Source organism: Eurytemora carolleeae, unplaced genomic scaffold (assembly GCF_000591075.1).
Source record: "Eurytemora carolleeae unplaced genomic scaffold, Eaff_2.0 scaffold942, whole genome shotgun sequence".
NCBI classification, from domain to species: Eukaryota; Metazoa; Arthropoda; class Copepoda; order Calanoida; family Temoridae; genus Eurytemora; species Eurytemora carolleeae.
The window spans coordinates 118,900-134,854 of record NW_019396830.1 but is presented as its reverse complement, the minus strand read 5'-3'; the positions used below and the strand labels follow the sequence as shown (position 1 = coordinate 134,854).

Genomic DNA, 15,955 nt, shown 5'->3' with positions numbered 1-15,955 from the left:
TTTTGCAAACATTTTTACTATAAAACTGGATTTTGCGATAAAAAATTCAATTTTCGCAAATTTGCAAATTTTTTTGCAGATTCTAAAAGTAGAGCACAAGAGCTTTCTAATGATGTATCATTTGTCATATTTGGACATAAAACATGGGATTTAGAGGGGGGGGTCAAATTGACCCCCCCCCAGCGTATCCTGGTTTTCAAGTACCCCAGCGGGGATAGGGTTAACTTGAATGTTGGTTGGTTTCCACATGCTTTTAACTGGTATGTTGGTTTGTTTATACATGCTTTTAACTGGTATGTGGGTTTGTTTATACATGCTTTTAACTGGAATGTTGGTTGGTTTCCACATGAATTTAACTTGAATGTTGGTTGGTTTCCACATGCTTTTAACTTGAATGTTGGTTGGTTTCCACATGCTTTTTACTGGTATGTTAGTTTATTTATACATGCTTTTAACTATTATGTTGGTTTGTTTATACATGCTTTTAACTGGTATGTTAGTTTATTTATACATGCTTTTAACTGGTATGTTAGTTTATTTATACATGCTGTAATAACTGCCATGATGATTTGGTTACACATGCTTTTAACTGGTATGTTGGCTGGTTTGCACATGCTGTAGTAACTGGAATGTTGGTTTGGTTACACCTGCAATGCTTTTAACTTGCATGTTAAATGGTTATCACATGGCTTTAAATGGCATTCCTGCTTGTTAGTTCTGAAAAGATTTCTCATATTTTTACGTCATTCCTTACTATAAATAATTCAGATTTAGGAGAAATTAGAATTTGCCCCATGGTAAAATCAAAATACTTTGATTTTATTTCTTTTTGTTTCCATATTTCCATCCTCAAGAGTGAGGATGAAGAGATAAAGGAAGAAGAGTCCGGCAGCGGATAAAAAATGCCAGATATCATGGTAGTCGTAGATACCGATAGAGCAAGGAGCGTTTAGACTTCGTGATTGGGCTGGACTAACGCTAGTAGTACGCTCAACTGTCATGAAGAAGTACAAGGATGGAAGGGCGGTAGAGTTTGCTAGGAATAGGTAGAGCCATGAAATCCAACTTATTGATTCATTCAATTCATTTTTCCATTTGTAGAGATAAATCTTCCTTGAGACATAGTAGCAAAAATACAGAATCATATTGACTATAAATATTGCTAGAAGATACATAGACGCACCTTCGGGATTCTGCATTAGAAATATTGCAAGAGCCATCAGAAAATTGATAACTACAATGCTAATAAAGTTCCATGACAGGTCTTTTAAGTCTTTGGGATTTTTGCACAAATGTATACAACCTGTTGAAAAGAGAGTTAAAGCTCTCCTGAAGGGTGGACTGTTACCTTCCCAGTATATTGGGTAGAGGAATGTAGAGAGTAGAATGGAATATAGAAGAATGAAAACTACAGTAAACGCAACACTTTGAATAAAATATCCCAATGCTTCCATAATCAGAGCACAACCAAGAAGAACAAAGACATGAACTGCATGTTGACCTCCATTAGGATGTCTGAACTGATAAACCTTGAGAAAGAGAAGAACTGCGATAAAGTACATGAATGTTGTGTCAAACTGAAAGTTTTGTTCCGTTGGACAAATGTGATAAGATGCGCTTAGAACACCCTCAAGAACCAGTGCTATACCCAGAGCAGTGTAGATCCCAAACTGCTCGGTAATTCCATATTTGGATCTGATATTGAGTTCTTCCAATCTTTGTTTGAATTGTTTATATTTTAAGCTCCTGTACCAGACTATTGTAAGGAATACCAGACCTAGGATAACGTATCCAACATTACTGAATATATTACCAAAGTCTTGAACTCCCCACCAGGGAAATTGACACTCAAAGTTATAATAGCAAAGATCCTTGTTTCCTCCCTCGGTAGACATGGTTTGATATAGGAATACCAGTTGAACCACTGGTAGGGTATAGTATATTCCAACTATGATTATCAACCATGTATACTGACTGGACCGTTTGGAATTATACGCCTTGGCTTTTCTAACACTGAAGCTTTTTGGAGAATATTCCCATTTTAGAATTGGTGAATTTGTGTTGGCTGTACTACGTTGTATTGCTGTATTTTCTGCACTTATAACGTCTAGTGGAGTAAACTGTTGAGTTGGATCACCTATTATAGATATTTGTGATAACTCCACTGGATCAGAATTCTCATCAGGTTGGGGTTTCGTAGACTGTGCTTGATGACTTCTTAAAGTGGTTTGATGTTTTTGAATATTTCGCTGAGCTTGGCTGAACCGCCCTACCCATTCTACATCATAATGAGATGGACTCTTTAGGAGTATGATGTATCCTAGAATACACATAGTTCCGTAGAATGCTAGAGTTATCATAGATGATAGCAATCTTCTATCTTGAACATATTCAATGGATACATTCACACTTTGGGATACATTTTCACTCTGTGGTACACTACTTAGTTTTGATATTGTGGAGAAGCATTGGTCCTGAGATACAACCAAGAGGAAAATGTTTATTCCATGTTTGTATTCGGGATTTGATCCATCCAGCAGAAAAACTGATTTCTTTAACATAGTCTGATAATCTATGGAGGATCCGTGTTTCAAACTGCTCTCAAGTTCCTAAACAACAATATTTGGTAATTTACAAGTGTAGAGCTTATGGACACCCCAACTCCCCCCCCCCCCCCCACCCACGCTCTACCCTTCGCCTGAAAAAGTTTGCAACCTCAAAAATCGCGCGCACTCAAGTAAAAATAAATTCTTTTGTCAACAGTCATTTTGTCGCCACCTGGGCTTCTAGGCAATCCTAAGGCGCATCGCTCGGCCCCTTGAGACTGTCTCCACTTTGCCCAGAAATTATCTTGACCTCCTTGACCCGACCTTAGCCAAAATATTAACTAACAAATATTACTTTTTATTAAGCACATGATCTCAAAGCACGGCCCTTTAACTATTCTAGCCGCAGTGCTGGGAATCATCTTAAAATTTTTTAGTATTCTTTTCAACATGACTTTCGAGGTTTCACACTTGCTTGGAAACCTGCAGCTCTCAAGCCTGGGTTACGGGGAAGTTTTCCCTATAAAAGTCAACCTAGAACTTTTAAACCAAACTAAGAACAGACCAGGGATTTCTAACGAGTTCTGTAATCAAAATTTTAGGCAAATATAGGACTTACACACAATCAGACAATAACAGATTTCTACTTTATAAAATAAAATATAGATGTCAATATTAGATATGAAATATGCTAAATATATCAAATATAGGATTTTAAATAAAATGAATACAAAATTTCTTTTATAAAGCCGCAGTAATTCAGAAACTTATTCAAAATATAAAAGATTTATAGTTATTTCATCACAAATATTAATTTTACCAAATGAAACCTTAACAGAATTTAATTGCAAAGCATGCTGAAAATTTTTTACGTTTTTTTTGTGGAAAATTTTAAGTTTTTATCTAAAAAAGAACAAAAAGTGCCGGGGATTTAAAAGCTTATATGTACAATTTTTATTTTTTCCCCCAAATGAAAAGTGAAAAAATTATCAACCAATCTTTGACAATAGGACAGTGGTCAAAACAACTATGAAAGTTATGCATTCAATCTGAAGACCGCGTCGACTTTGAAATGTACATCTACATTGTAGTTTCTGGTTACTACTGTTTAAAATAAGTAATTGGCAAAATGCTAATTTTACGTTATCACAATTTGATTTAGTTATAGAATTTAAAATGTGTGGATTTTAAACCGAATGTAGCCGAAATATATATCTATCCATCTATCTATCTATCTATCTATCTATCTATCTATCTATCTATCTATATCTACCTGGATAATAAAGAAAGGGCACTGTAGAGCAGGTTGTACAGCTACCATAATACAAACATCCTCCCCTCCACTTTCTACACGGAGAAGAATTTCGTCAGATGAATTCTCAAATTCGTAGAACAAAACCTAGAATAAATAGGAATACGAATGTTGTAACTAAATTATGATTTAAAATAGTCAAATTAACAAACAAACAAAAAACAGTAATTGTGCAGTGTACACAAACATTTAAATTAAATGCTTGATCTTAAGCCACTGGAATAACAATTTGCTTTAAAACAACATCAAATACACACATAACTACTTAAATGTCATCCTTCACTTCTACAGCTCTTTTCTCGCTACTACATTGAAAGTTCGTCACCAGGCATAAAAGAAGACCCCCTGCTCAAATTATGAATAGAAGACGACTTTCTACTCAAATTGGGAATAAAAGACGACTTCCTACACAAATTATGAATAGAAGACGACCTCATACTCAAATTAGGAATAGAAGGCGACCTTCTACTTAAATTAGGAATAGAAGACGACCTTTTACTCAAATTAGGAATAGAAGACAACCTTCTACTTAAATCAGGAATAGAAGACGACTTTCTACTCAAATTAGGAATAGAAGACGACCTCCTACTCAAATTAGAAATGTGAAACCTACATTCGAAAACTACATTCAGTCCATCTTTATAAGAGATAAGAATGTGTTCAGAATTGTTTATTGTTCATGAAACCTTTCTGTTGAATCAACACCTAACTTGAATCTGTTTAGATATATATGTCTAGTCTGTTTGATGCCAAATAATGTTAAAAAGTAAATGTGATTTTAAAAAGCAACATTTTTGCACTGCAAAAATTACAAAATGCTACAGTATGGCCCATAAAACTGTAGAATAGGAAGACAAAATTTGAGCAATCTTATTAATAGAAAATAATCTTGATAAAATCTCCGGGTGTTTAATATGGGCCACTGGTCTGTAAAAGATTTACTTAAATCCCATCAATAAATCAAATAAAACTGTTCCTCCATAACCCTAAAAAGAAAATGGAATTAAGATGTTGTACAGTTATTAAGTTATATAAAGTGTATATAACCTTTTCATGCCAGTTGTATTATTTGACATCTTAACATCTTTCGTCATCATATTCCTTAGTTTGTTGGGTTTCACTGTACAGTACCTGGGGTTCTGAAGGAGAAATGAGTTTATCCCTGATAGTTTGGTTTAGTTGGATTTTATATTCCTCCATAACTATTCTAACTGTGAAGTGCAGAGGAGTAAAGCTGTAGGTTGCTATACTCAGGTTTAAGGAGTTATCAGTAGACACAGGACATAAGGTGGTTCCAACTCCACTTGAGTTCCTAAACAAAAAGATTTCTTATATAGGTAAGCAAAGCGATGAAATATATACACACATATGTATGTATGTCCGGCCAAACCGTAACACAAAGATATGTTACTAAAGTAAAAGATTAAACAATTGCACCAATCAATGGATTTTATAGAATGTGTTGCATCCTTCTTCACATTTTAATACAAAAGAAAACAAATTTAATGCAAATAATAAATTATGTAGCAAGATAGATGCCTTGAAGAGGTAATAATGTATATATGAATATCCCTTTACCTATAATTTGTAACTGTAATTTATATAAATAACACTGATGATCGTTTTGACATCAGTAGTTCTTGGATGTAAAAGAATGGTGACCTAAAACTATCTAGAGATCTACCCTGTCCATTTTATCATATATTAACTTTAACTTTTCTTCTCATTGTTGTTCATTTCTGTTCATTTCTGTGGAAAATGCGTTTGACTCAAAGGTTTTCAGGAGATTGCATATTAGAAAACCCGAAATCTTTAAAGCTTTTCCTAGTTTAAGAATCTTTAAAATCTCAGGTGGCTCCTTTTTAAAACCCTAAAATAACAAGTACCTGCACATAAGCTAACATGCACCTGTACATAAACTAACATGTATCAGTACATAAACTAATATGCACCTGTACACAAACTAAAATGTTCCTGTACATAAAAATCATGTACCTGACCATGAACTAACAAGGACTGATGTAAACATAAATAAACAGGTTTATAAATCAACATGCACCTAGGTTCATAAACTAACATAAACCTTTACATAAGCTAACATGTACCACTCCATAAACTAATATGTACCTACCTATGCATAATATAACATGTACCTGAACATAAACTTCAATGTACCTGTACATAAACTTAAACATATACCTGTACATAATCAAACATGTACCTGCAATAAACTAACATGTACATTGTATACCTGTATATAAACTAACATGTACAATGTAGATTGTACCTGTAGGATACAGAGGGAACCTGCCAGAGTGATGAATAATGAGGTTGGTGTACATAAACCAGTAGAGGAACCTCAACACTTGCATTAGGTGACTCAGAATATATCTAAAATATATCTAGAATATATCAGAGGACTCAAAATCAGGGGTCCATGTAATTCCTTTTTCAATCCCATTTGGGATTGACAAATTTGAAAGAAACGGGGGCAAATTTTTTAAATGGGGGAAAATTTTTTTTAAATGATAATTTTTAAAAAATATTGGGGACATTTTTATTTAATTGGGGGCATTTTTTGTTAGTGGAATTTAAAAATGTTTTTTTAATTGGGGGCATTTTTTTTACAATTGGGGGCATTTTTTTAAAAGTTGGGGGCAAAATTTATTTTGGGATCGAGAAAATCAGCTATTTTGGGAATTATATGGACCCCTGCTCAAAATATATCTAAAATATATCTAGAATATATCAGGGGACTCAAAATATATCTAGAATTTATCAGGTGACTCAGAATATATCTAAAATATATCTAGAATATATCAGGGGACTCAAAATATATCTAGAATATATCAGAGGACTCAAAATATATCTAGAATTTATCAGAGGACTCAAAATATATCTAAAATATATCTAGAATTTATCAGGGGACTCAAAATATATCTAGAATTTATCAGAGGACTCAAAATATATCTAAAATATATCTAGAATATATCAGGGGAATCAAATATATCTAAAATATAGCATGAAAAATCCTGAAAATGACGATTTATTTTATTACTTTTCAAAAAAAAATTATGGATGTCGTCTTTGCTCTTTCATTAAAGTAAATGTGCAGATTTTTATCTAATACAAAATTACCCATAATACAAATGAGACTTCAGAGACAACTGTACGGCATTCATTTGGAAGATAACTGTACGGTATACATTTGAGAGATAACTGTACGGCATTCATTTGAGAGATAACTGCACGGTACATATTTGAGAGATAACTGTACGGTATTTATTTGACAGATAACTGTACGGTTTTAATTTGAGAGACAACTGTACGGTATTCATTTGAGAGATAACTGTACGGTATTCATTTGAGAGACAACTGTACGGTATTCATCTGAGAGACAACTGTACGGTATTCATTTGAGAGACAATTGTACTGTATTCATTTGAGAGACAAATGTACGGTATTCATGTGATCTTTTTCATTGAATTCAAGATTCCCTGAAGCATTATGAACATATTTCCAGAGTTATATTAGTTAAAATATACCTTGATTTCAATTTAACCTTTACCTTTCTTAATCTTTACAAACAATCCATTTAAAAATATCTTACCTTGACTGTATATCCTTCCTGTAAAATCACTTTCACTTCAAAAATTTGAGATGAATCGTACACAACAGTACCCTGCAGTTCGACAGACTGATCAGGGGTGTTCAGAATATTTTCGGGTTCAACTCTGTTAATTATTATTAACAAAATGATAGAATGAATTAGTTCCATGTCGTATGTCTACCCTGTGAGCTTATCAGTGACTAAACTTTTTCTAATCAAGGTTTCTAATGTTTGCATAAATAATATTTATCAACAATACTAATTTTATCTATCAGAAAGTGACGCATGCATTTATACAAATTCACTCCAAAGTAAAGAACTAAATATGAAGATAACAGGAATTATAGAACTCCTCCAAAAACTGAAATAAAACTGATACAGTGGTAACCATACAACTCTGGACTAGGAAGACGACTTTTAGACTCAAGCTATGACTTTAAATAGTCCGATAAATTGTGCAGTGTAAACAGAACCATTTCACTTAATGAGTTATAATTAATAAGTTACAAGTCAAACAATTTTCTTTGCAACAACATCAAGTACATGCTCTTGATTATTGCTTTAATTTCTATACCACAGTTTTCTGATTCTTACTTTACATAAAATATTTATGAAAGTATGAAAACCGAGTTATTTTGTTGAATTGAAAGAAATTTAATTTTGTGTAAAAATGATAAAAATAAAAGAAAGATTAAAGATAAAATGTTTACTTTGCAAATGGAGGTAAAGATCCCTCTTTACGGGGAAATAAATGTAATTTTAAATTTTGAATTTTAATCTTCTTTCACTTGGATTAAAACGCACCACGTGCCACATTCATGATAGTTAGGAAGATAGTTAGGAAATTAGTTTGGAAGAAAGTTAGGAAATTAGTTTGGAAGATAGTTAGGAAGATAGTTAGGAAGATAGTTAGGAAGATAGTTAAGAAGATAGTTAGGAAGATAGTTAGGAAGATATTTAGGAAGATAGTTAGGAAGATAGATAGGAAGATTGTTAGGAAAATAGTTAGGAAAATAGTTAGGAAGATAGTTTGGAAGATAGTTGGGAAGATAATTAGGAAGATAGTTAGGAAGATAGTTAGGAAGATAGCTAGGAAGATAGTTAGGAAGATAGTTAGAAAGATAGATAGGAAGATTGTTAGGAAGATAGTTAGGAAGAGAGTTAGGAAGATATTTAGGAAGATAGTTAGGAAGATAGCAAGAAGATAGTTAGGAAGATAGTTAGGAAGATAGTTAGGAAGAAAGTAAAAGATAGTTAGGAAGATAGTTAGGAAGACAGTTAGAAAGAAAGTTAGGAAGATAGTTTGGAAGATAGTTAGGAAGATAGTTAGGAAGATAGTTAGGAAGATAGTTAGGAAGATAGTTAGGAAGATAGTTAGGAAGATAGTTAGGAAGATAGTTAGAAAGATAGATAGGAAGATTGTTAGGAAGATAGTTAGGAAGAGAGTTAGGAAGATAGTTAGGAAGATAGTTAGGAAGATAGTTAGGAAGATAGTTAGGAAGATAGTTAGGATGATAGTTAGGAAGATAGTAAGGAAAATACAGTCATAACCAGAAAACTCCGAAATAGGAAGACGACTGTATAGCACTAAGGAAGTGTATTTGATGTTGTTATAATGATTCCCGTGCTCATTGGACTATCTTAAGTCATAATTTAGGTTTAAAAGTCGTCTACCTATTCCAGAGTTTTCTGATTATCACTGTAGTTAGGAAGATAGTTAGGAAGATTGTTACGAAGATAGTTAGGAAGATAGTTAGGAAGATAGTTAGGAAGATAGTAAGGAAGATAGTTAGGAAGATAGTTAGGAAGATCGGTTGGAGGATAGTTAGGAAGGTAGTAAGGAAGATAGTTAGGAAGATAGTTAGGAAGATCGTTAGGAAGTTAGTTAGGAAGATAGTTAGGAAGATAGTTAGTTAGTTGTGCTCTACTTTTAGAATCTGCCAAAAAATTAGCAAATTTGTAAAAATTGATTTTTTTATCGCAAAATCCAGTTATATAGTAAAAATGTTTGAAAAAAAATTTGTCTAAAAAATGAAAAATTATACATTTTTGAAAAGCCCTTGACCATGCCATTTCAAATATGCAAAATTGCAAAATTTTAAATAACCTGATTTTTAATCAAGAAAAACTGAAAATGTGTAAATTTCCTTTGACAGGTTGTTTGCAAAAAATTTGCAATTTTTTATCGCAAAACTTGTGCAATTCGTTTCCTTATGTCAAAAGCTTTCCAAAAAGCTAAATTTTATCAAAATCTGACAAGTGGAAGTGGGTCAAAACAAAGATTTAGTTTGTTACAGGAAAAAACAGTCATTCAGGCAGTGTGCCTGAGGACTCAGGCAGTTAATATTAAAGCCCAGTTTTAGGCCTAAAGGGAAGGCTTTGGGTATGTAGGAAAAGTCAGAAAATTTCAACAGCCTCAGACCAATACTTTTTGAGCTATGTAAAAAAACTACAGGGTGGGGGGTCAAATTGACCCCCCCCCCCAGCAGGAATAGGGTTAATAAAAATGTTTTGATAATAAGAAATAAATAAATAAAAATATGTCTGAAACAGTATTGCATTAAATTTCCTTTTCAGTTTAACAGAAGGCCGTAGAACTACCTTTAAAGGGACTGTAGTCGGGTTTTCACATGGTCATTCTCTTATAGAGTGGTATGTGCGATTTACAACGGTACCCTTTAAGCCTGTACATGATTTCAAAGTTTCTGAGTTATTCCTCTAATTCCATCCTAAAGGAATTGAGTCTTTGCCACAAACTCAGATTTTCTAATATCTATAACTTAGCAACCCGTTTTCCTATACCTTTGATATTTCAAACTATTAATTCTGGTAGATCAAATAGTCTAAGTTTGAAATATAAAACCATCAGGTTGCAAAGATATTGGGGTTAGAAAATCATAGTTTGTGGCAAAAACTCAATTCCTTTGATTATTTTTAAAATGTGAAACTCTTTAAAAATTTTGTTATAATCAGAAATTAAAGGTTTTCCAAGGAAAAAGACCGAAAGAAGGTGATCAGAGACTAGATTTTTATAAACAGCGAGACAAAGTTGAATCATATACTGAGTTGAAACTTCAACTTGGACTGCACTACTCTTCAGCTTGAACCAGTTCACAGGAGAATTGGTTTATCTTAGTCTACGTGATTCAACTCTGTCTCAATATTTTTTAATCTTGTTTAAACATTTTCTGAAAATATTGTTTTTTAATAATTTTAAGATTTGCAATTTAAGTAGTTAATTAATTCCTCTTAACATTTGCGGAGAGGTTTTAAAAATCACAACCTGTTTTTAGCTAAACCCCCTTTAAATATACATTCTCTGTATATCTAATATCTATATCTATGTATATGTACCCCCGAGTATACCCTTATTGTCTAGTAACTTGAATACACTGTTACTAAGGAGGAAATTGAACCAAAACCAAATCTTAATTTAATGATTTCACAGAAATATTATAAACAAGGAGATCAGATACCGGACACACAGATGAAGCTTGGATATTAAACTCTTGAAATACTAAAGTTAAAAAGATAAAATTCAGTCTTTCACATTAAACATAATCTTGCCAATAATGCACTGCAAAAAGTTATTTTGTGACTTATCAATATAAAATCTCAATTAGTTGTTTTACACACGTGGAAGCGTATCAAAATGAAAGCTATTTCTTCATCATAAAATGTCATTATAGTCCTTGAGATAAACATTTTATCAGTTCAGAACGCTGAGCTGAACACTCAAAAAAGCTCATCAAAAACTATTTCTGTTCAAGATTAAAAATGGAATCGGCATTGATGATTTATGATCGGACATACAACATACACAGGGGCGGAATAAACGCCAATCACGTAATATTAAGTAAATTTCACTAAAGATTAAAATCTTAAATGTTTTCAAACATCGCTCCTCTTTACGAGGTCTTGAGAAGAACAAAAATGTTTCTAAATTTTTATAATGGAACCGGATAGATAATAATGGAACCGGATAAATAATAATGGAACCGAATAAATTTCGATTTTCTAAATTTTGCGTATAATAAATTTAGAGTGGGTACAAGGTAACAAAATCGTACCACGTTTAAATTAGACCTTCTCAACAAAAGAACTTCTTAAACAATGGATATTTTTATCAAGCTCAATTGAATCTGAGCGTTCATTCTTCGAACGTTCTTCTGACAGTGCAGTGTGCTAAATATCTGAAGAATTATTTGAAAAATTGATCCGCAATGAACTATAAACCACTCCTGCTGTTTCTTTGTTCAATATGCTAATATTCAATGTATTTATGTATCTATATATACAGTAATAACCAGAAAACTCTGGAATAGGAAGTGAACTAAAAAGAATCAAGTTTTAACTTTAAATAGTCCAATGAACATGAGGCACAGCAGTTGTGCAGTTTAAACAGACCCAATTCACTTTTAATAACTTCGTACTAAATGTATTTGCTTTCTTAGAACATCAAATACTCTTATGCTAGCATTGATTTAATGTCGTCTTCCTATTCTATAGTTTTCTTGTTATCACTGTATAAAGTTGTTTTCTCAGTTTCTCTGTTTGTTTGCATTCTGATCATAACTCATTTAGCCCCTGACCGGTTTGCCTCAAATTTTTATTTGGGAACTCGGACGAATGACAAGAATGTGTATATGAAAAAATAGCTAAAATCGTAATTTACGACCAAGCGCTTCTTAACGGCGGGAGTAACGCTGCGGTACATCATATCTACAGTAAATATTCTTATTTCACTCTGCGACATTACTGATTCAACTTTTTGAGCTCGTAGCTTCTCTAGCTTTCATTCAAAGCACAAGCATGATTGAGAGTAGCGAATGTATCCGGTTACATATTAGAAATTAAAAACATTTTATTCTTCCTAATATCTCTTCAATAAGAGGAGTTCAGATTGAATATATACATACTAGGCTTTTAGGGCGCTTCGCGCCCATCTTCTATTTAAATTGTGAATATGTTCTTTTTGTTTACATTTTAAAACTTAAAGAAGAAAAAAATGTTGCGGATTTTAAAAAAAATTCGCGGATTTTCAAGAATTTAAATTTTTTACAAAATTAAAAACCTTTAAAACACATTTTTAAAAAAATTTTATCATTCATAAACCTTCCTTGTGGTCACGTGATGTCCCACACAAAATTTGGTCCGGTTCGGTTCAGTCGTTTTGACGTTTATTGGATACAAACAGACAGACAAGCCAAATTTATATATAGATGTAAGATTTTTATCTTACGGTGCAATTTACTTCATCTATCTATATATAAATTTGGCTTGTCTGTCTGTTTGTTTGTTTGTTTGTCTGTTTGTTTCCAATAAACGTCAAAACGGCTGAACCGATCGGCCCAAATTTTTTGTGGGACATCTAGGGACCCCAGGGAAGGTTTATGAATGATTGAAATTTTAAAAATTTGTGTTTAAAAGTTTTTTATTTTTGTAAAATTTTGAAAATGCGCGAAAAATATAATGAAATCCGCAAACTTTTTTTGTTTTTGTTTTATACTGTACAAAGAGAAGATGCTCACAGATAAAGCCACAATTAAAAGTTTAAATAGAAGATGGGCGCGAAGCGCCCTGAATTTCTAGTAAATAATATTTTCAAATTGACTATTTTAAACTTAAAAATCAGAATAGAAATAAATTAATTTGAAAGATTGTAGAATAAATTGATATATTGTTTAATATACATCGTCTATAGCTCTAGGGCATTTCATTATAGTGAATTTCAAGGTAAGGTAAATAAAAGGGAGAACGCGGGTTCAAACTTCATTCCGAAATTCATTTCTAGAGAAATTGAGTCTTTGCCACAAACTCGAATTTTCTAATCCCCATATCTTTGCAACCTATTGGTTTGAACCTTTGATATTTTAAACTTAGCCTATTTGATCAAACAAAATAGTCTGAAATATCTAAGGTCAACGACATTAGGTTGCAAAGAATGCGGGATTGAAATATTTGAGTATGTGGCAAAACAGAATTTATATTTCCTTTGATGGAAGAGGAGAGGAGGATGGTAGTTGCGGTGGGACAAAAAATTGAGGGAGGATGGGATGTGGGATTTTTAAAGGAAGGGAGGGGGGGGGACTTTAAAGTTTTACCGTTGTAAATTGAAGTCTGGGAATAAATTTGGTTCAGACACTTGTGTAGGGACATANTTAATTAATCTTTTTTTTCACCAAGAGAGGGGGGTTAGAAGAGTTTGTGTGGGGGAAAGAAGAGAAGATCTGAAGGTAGTATTTTCAAATTAGGGATAAAGATTTAGAGAAGATGAGAAGAGGAAGATTTTAAAATTAAAGAGAGGATTAAGATAAATAAGCAAACACTAGGATTAATGGATTTATTTTCATAAGGAAATGACAATATGAAGGCTTTAAGAAAGGATATGAATGGTTTGAGGAATGAAATGAAGGGTTTGAGGAATGAAATGAAGGGTTTGAGGAATGATATGAAGGGTGTAAGGAATGATATGAAGGGTAAAAGGAATGATATGAAGGGTTTGAGGAATAATATGAAGGGTATAAGGAATGATATGCAGGGTTTAGGAATAATATGAAGGGTATAAGGAATGATATGAAGGGTATAAGGAATAATATGAAGGGTTTGAGGAATAATATGAAGGTGTAAGGATGATATGAAGGGTATAAGGAATGATATGAAGGGTATGAAGAATGATATGAAGGGTATAAGGAATGATATGAAGGGTTTGAGGAATGATATGAAGGGTGTCAGAAATGATATGAAGGGTTTGAGGAATGATATGAAGGGTTTGAGAATGATATGAAGGGTATAAGGAATGATATGAAGGGTATAAGGAATGATATGAAGGGTATAAGAAATGATATGTCTTGTTTTGGTTAAATATTAATCTTAATCTGTGCTCTGCTGAAACATGTTTCAGTGATAAATAGAAATCTTAAACAAAATCTTTTAAATAATAATTTGTAGAATTTAACCCTGAGTCTGTAAAAGTATAATTTAAGTGTAAAATCCAGTGCCTGAATGCCCCCTGCCCCCCCCCCCCGGGTCCCCCAGTATGCAACCCTGTAATCTCTGTGATGTATCATTGCCAAGTCATTTATATGAATATTAGATAAGACCGAGGGACACATTAGATATTGAACAAGGGAATAAATACTAATCTTAAATAGATACAGGGTACACCAAACATATTCATATTATATATTCAATATTCATGCAAGGAAACCCCTTTATATTCAATTATATATTCAATATTCAGGCAAGCTAATTCCTTTATATTCAATTATATATTCAATATACATGCAAGCTAATCCCTTTATATTCAATTATATATTCAATATTCATGCAAGCTAACCCCCTTTATATTCAATTATATATTCAATATACATACAAGCCAACCCATTATATTCAATTATATATTCAATATTCATGCAAGCTAACTCCTTTATATTCAATATTCATGCAAGCTAACCCCTTTATATTCAATTATATATTCAATATTCNATTTATGCAAGCCAAACCGTTATATTCAATATTCATGCAAGCTAACCCTTTATATTCGTTTAAACATTCAATATTTATGCAAGCCAAACCGTTATATTCAATATTCATGCAAGCTAACCCTTTATATTCGTTTAAACATTCAATATTTATGCAAGCCAAACCGTTATATTCAATATTCATGCAAGCTAACCCTTTATATTCGTTTAAACATTCAATATTTATGCAAGCCAAACCGTTATATTCAATATTCATGCAAGCTAACCCTTTATATCCGTTTATACATTCAATATTTATGCAAGCCAACCCGTTATATTCAATATTCATGCAAGCTATCCCTTTATATTCAATATTCATGCAAGTTAACCCTTTATATTCAATATTCATGCAAGCTAACCCTTTATTTTCAATATTCATGCAAGCTAACCCTTTAAATTCAATATTCATGCAAGCTAACCCGTTATAACAATCTGAAAACTATAGAGTTTACAGAATGCATTTTAAATACGAAGACTATAAACATCCTAATATCCTGATTGAAAACATACACGGTTGGTTAAGTAGCAAATTGAACATGTTAAGTTTTAAATCTCTTTTTACATCATTTAATTATTTTTCGAACACCAAATTTTTCCTTGTAATGTTGACGAGAGAAAATTCATATTTTATTGTTTTGTACGTCGTCTTTACAGCTTTTTATTCCAAAGTAGCATTTTTATAAACTTTATCAGTAGCTTCAAAATCAGCTTATTAAGAGGGAAATGGGTCTGTGTTCACTTCATATTTAAAATACTGTCGTCTTCCTATTCCAAATATGTTATGGGTTGTACTGTATAAAAGATAAACATTTATCCTTTATTTGCTTGGATTTGTTTATCTAATCTTCTGGAACCTTCTCCACACTATTGTTAAACCTTGCCAGGTTTTTTCTTCCTTCTCGTGTCAAATTGATGGATTGACAGAGATGCAATGGAATAATCCTAAAGGGGGTAAGTTTGCACA

General features: G+C 32.5%; 1 protein-coding gene across 1 annotated transcript; it reads right to left on the bottom strand.

Moving 5' to 3' along the window:
* Positions 1-246: 246 nt before the first annotated feature.
* LOC111709162 (SID1 transmembrane family member 1) lies at positions 247-7,678 on the bottom strand. The gene is made up of 5 exons (XM_023482770.1): positions 7,469-7,678; positions 6,146-6,249; positions 4,990-5,170; positions 3,820-3,945; positions 247-2,609 (listed from the first exon to the last, which is right to left on the bottom strand). Exons 1-5 carry the CDS (start codon positions 7,634-7,636, stop codon positions 804-806), a joined length of 2,385 nt encoding a protein of 794 aa, XP_023338538.1. The 5' UTR covers positions 7,637-7,678; the 3' UTR covers positions 247-803.
* Positions 7,679-15,955: the final 8,277 nt, after the last annotated feature.

Coding starts and splice junctions, on each gene's coding strand:
- LOC111709162 (XM_023482770.1), bottom strand. CDS start 7,636: ATGGAACTAATTCATTCTATCATTTTGTTAATAATAATTAACAGAGTT. Junction 6,250..7,468: donor AGGAAGGATATACAGTCAAG/GTAAGATATTTT, acceptor GATATATTTTAG/ATATATTCTGAGTCACCTAA. Junction 2,610..3,819: donor GCCCTTTCTTTATTATCCAG/GTAGATATAGAT, acceptor ATTGTTGTTTAG/GAACTTGAGAGCAGTTTGAA.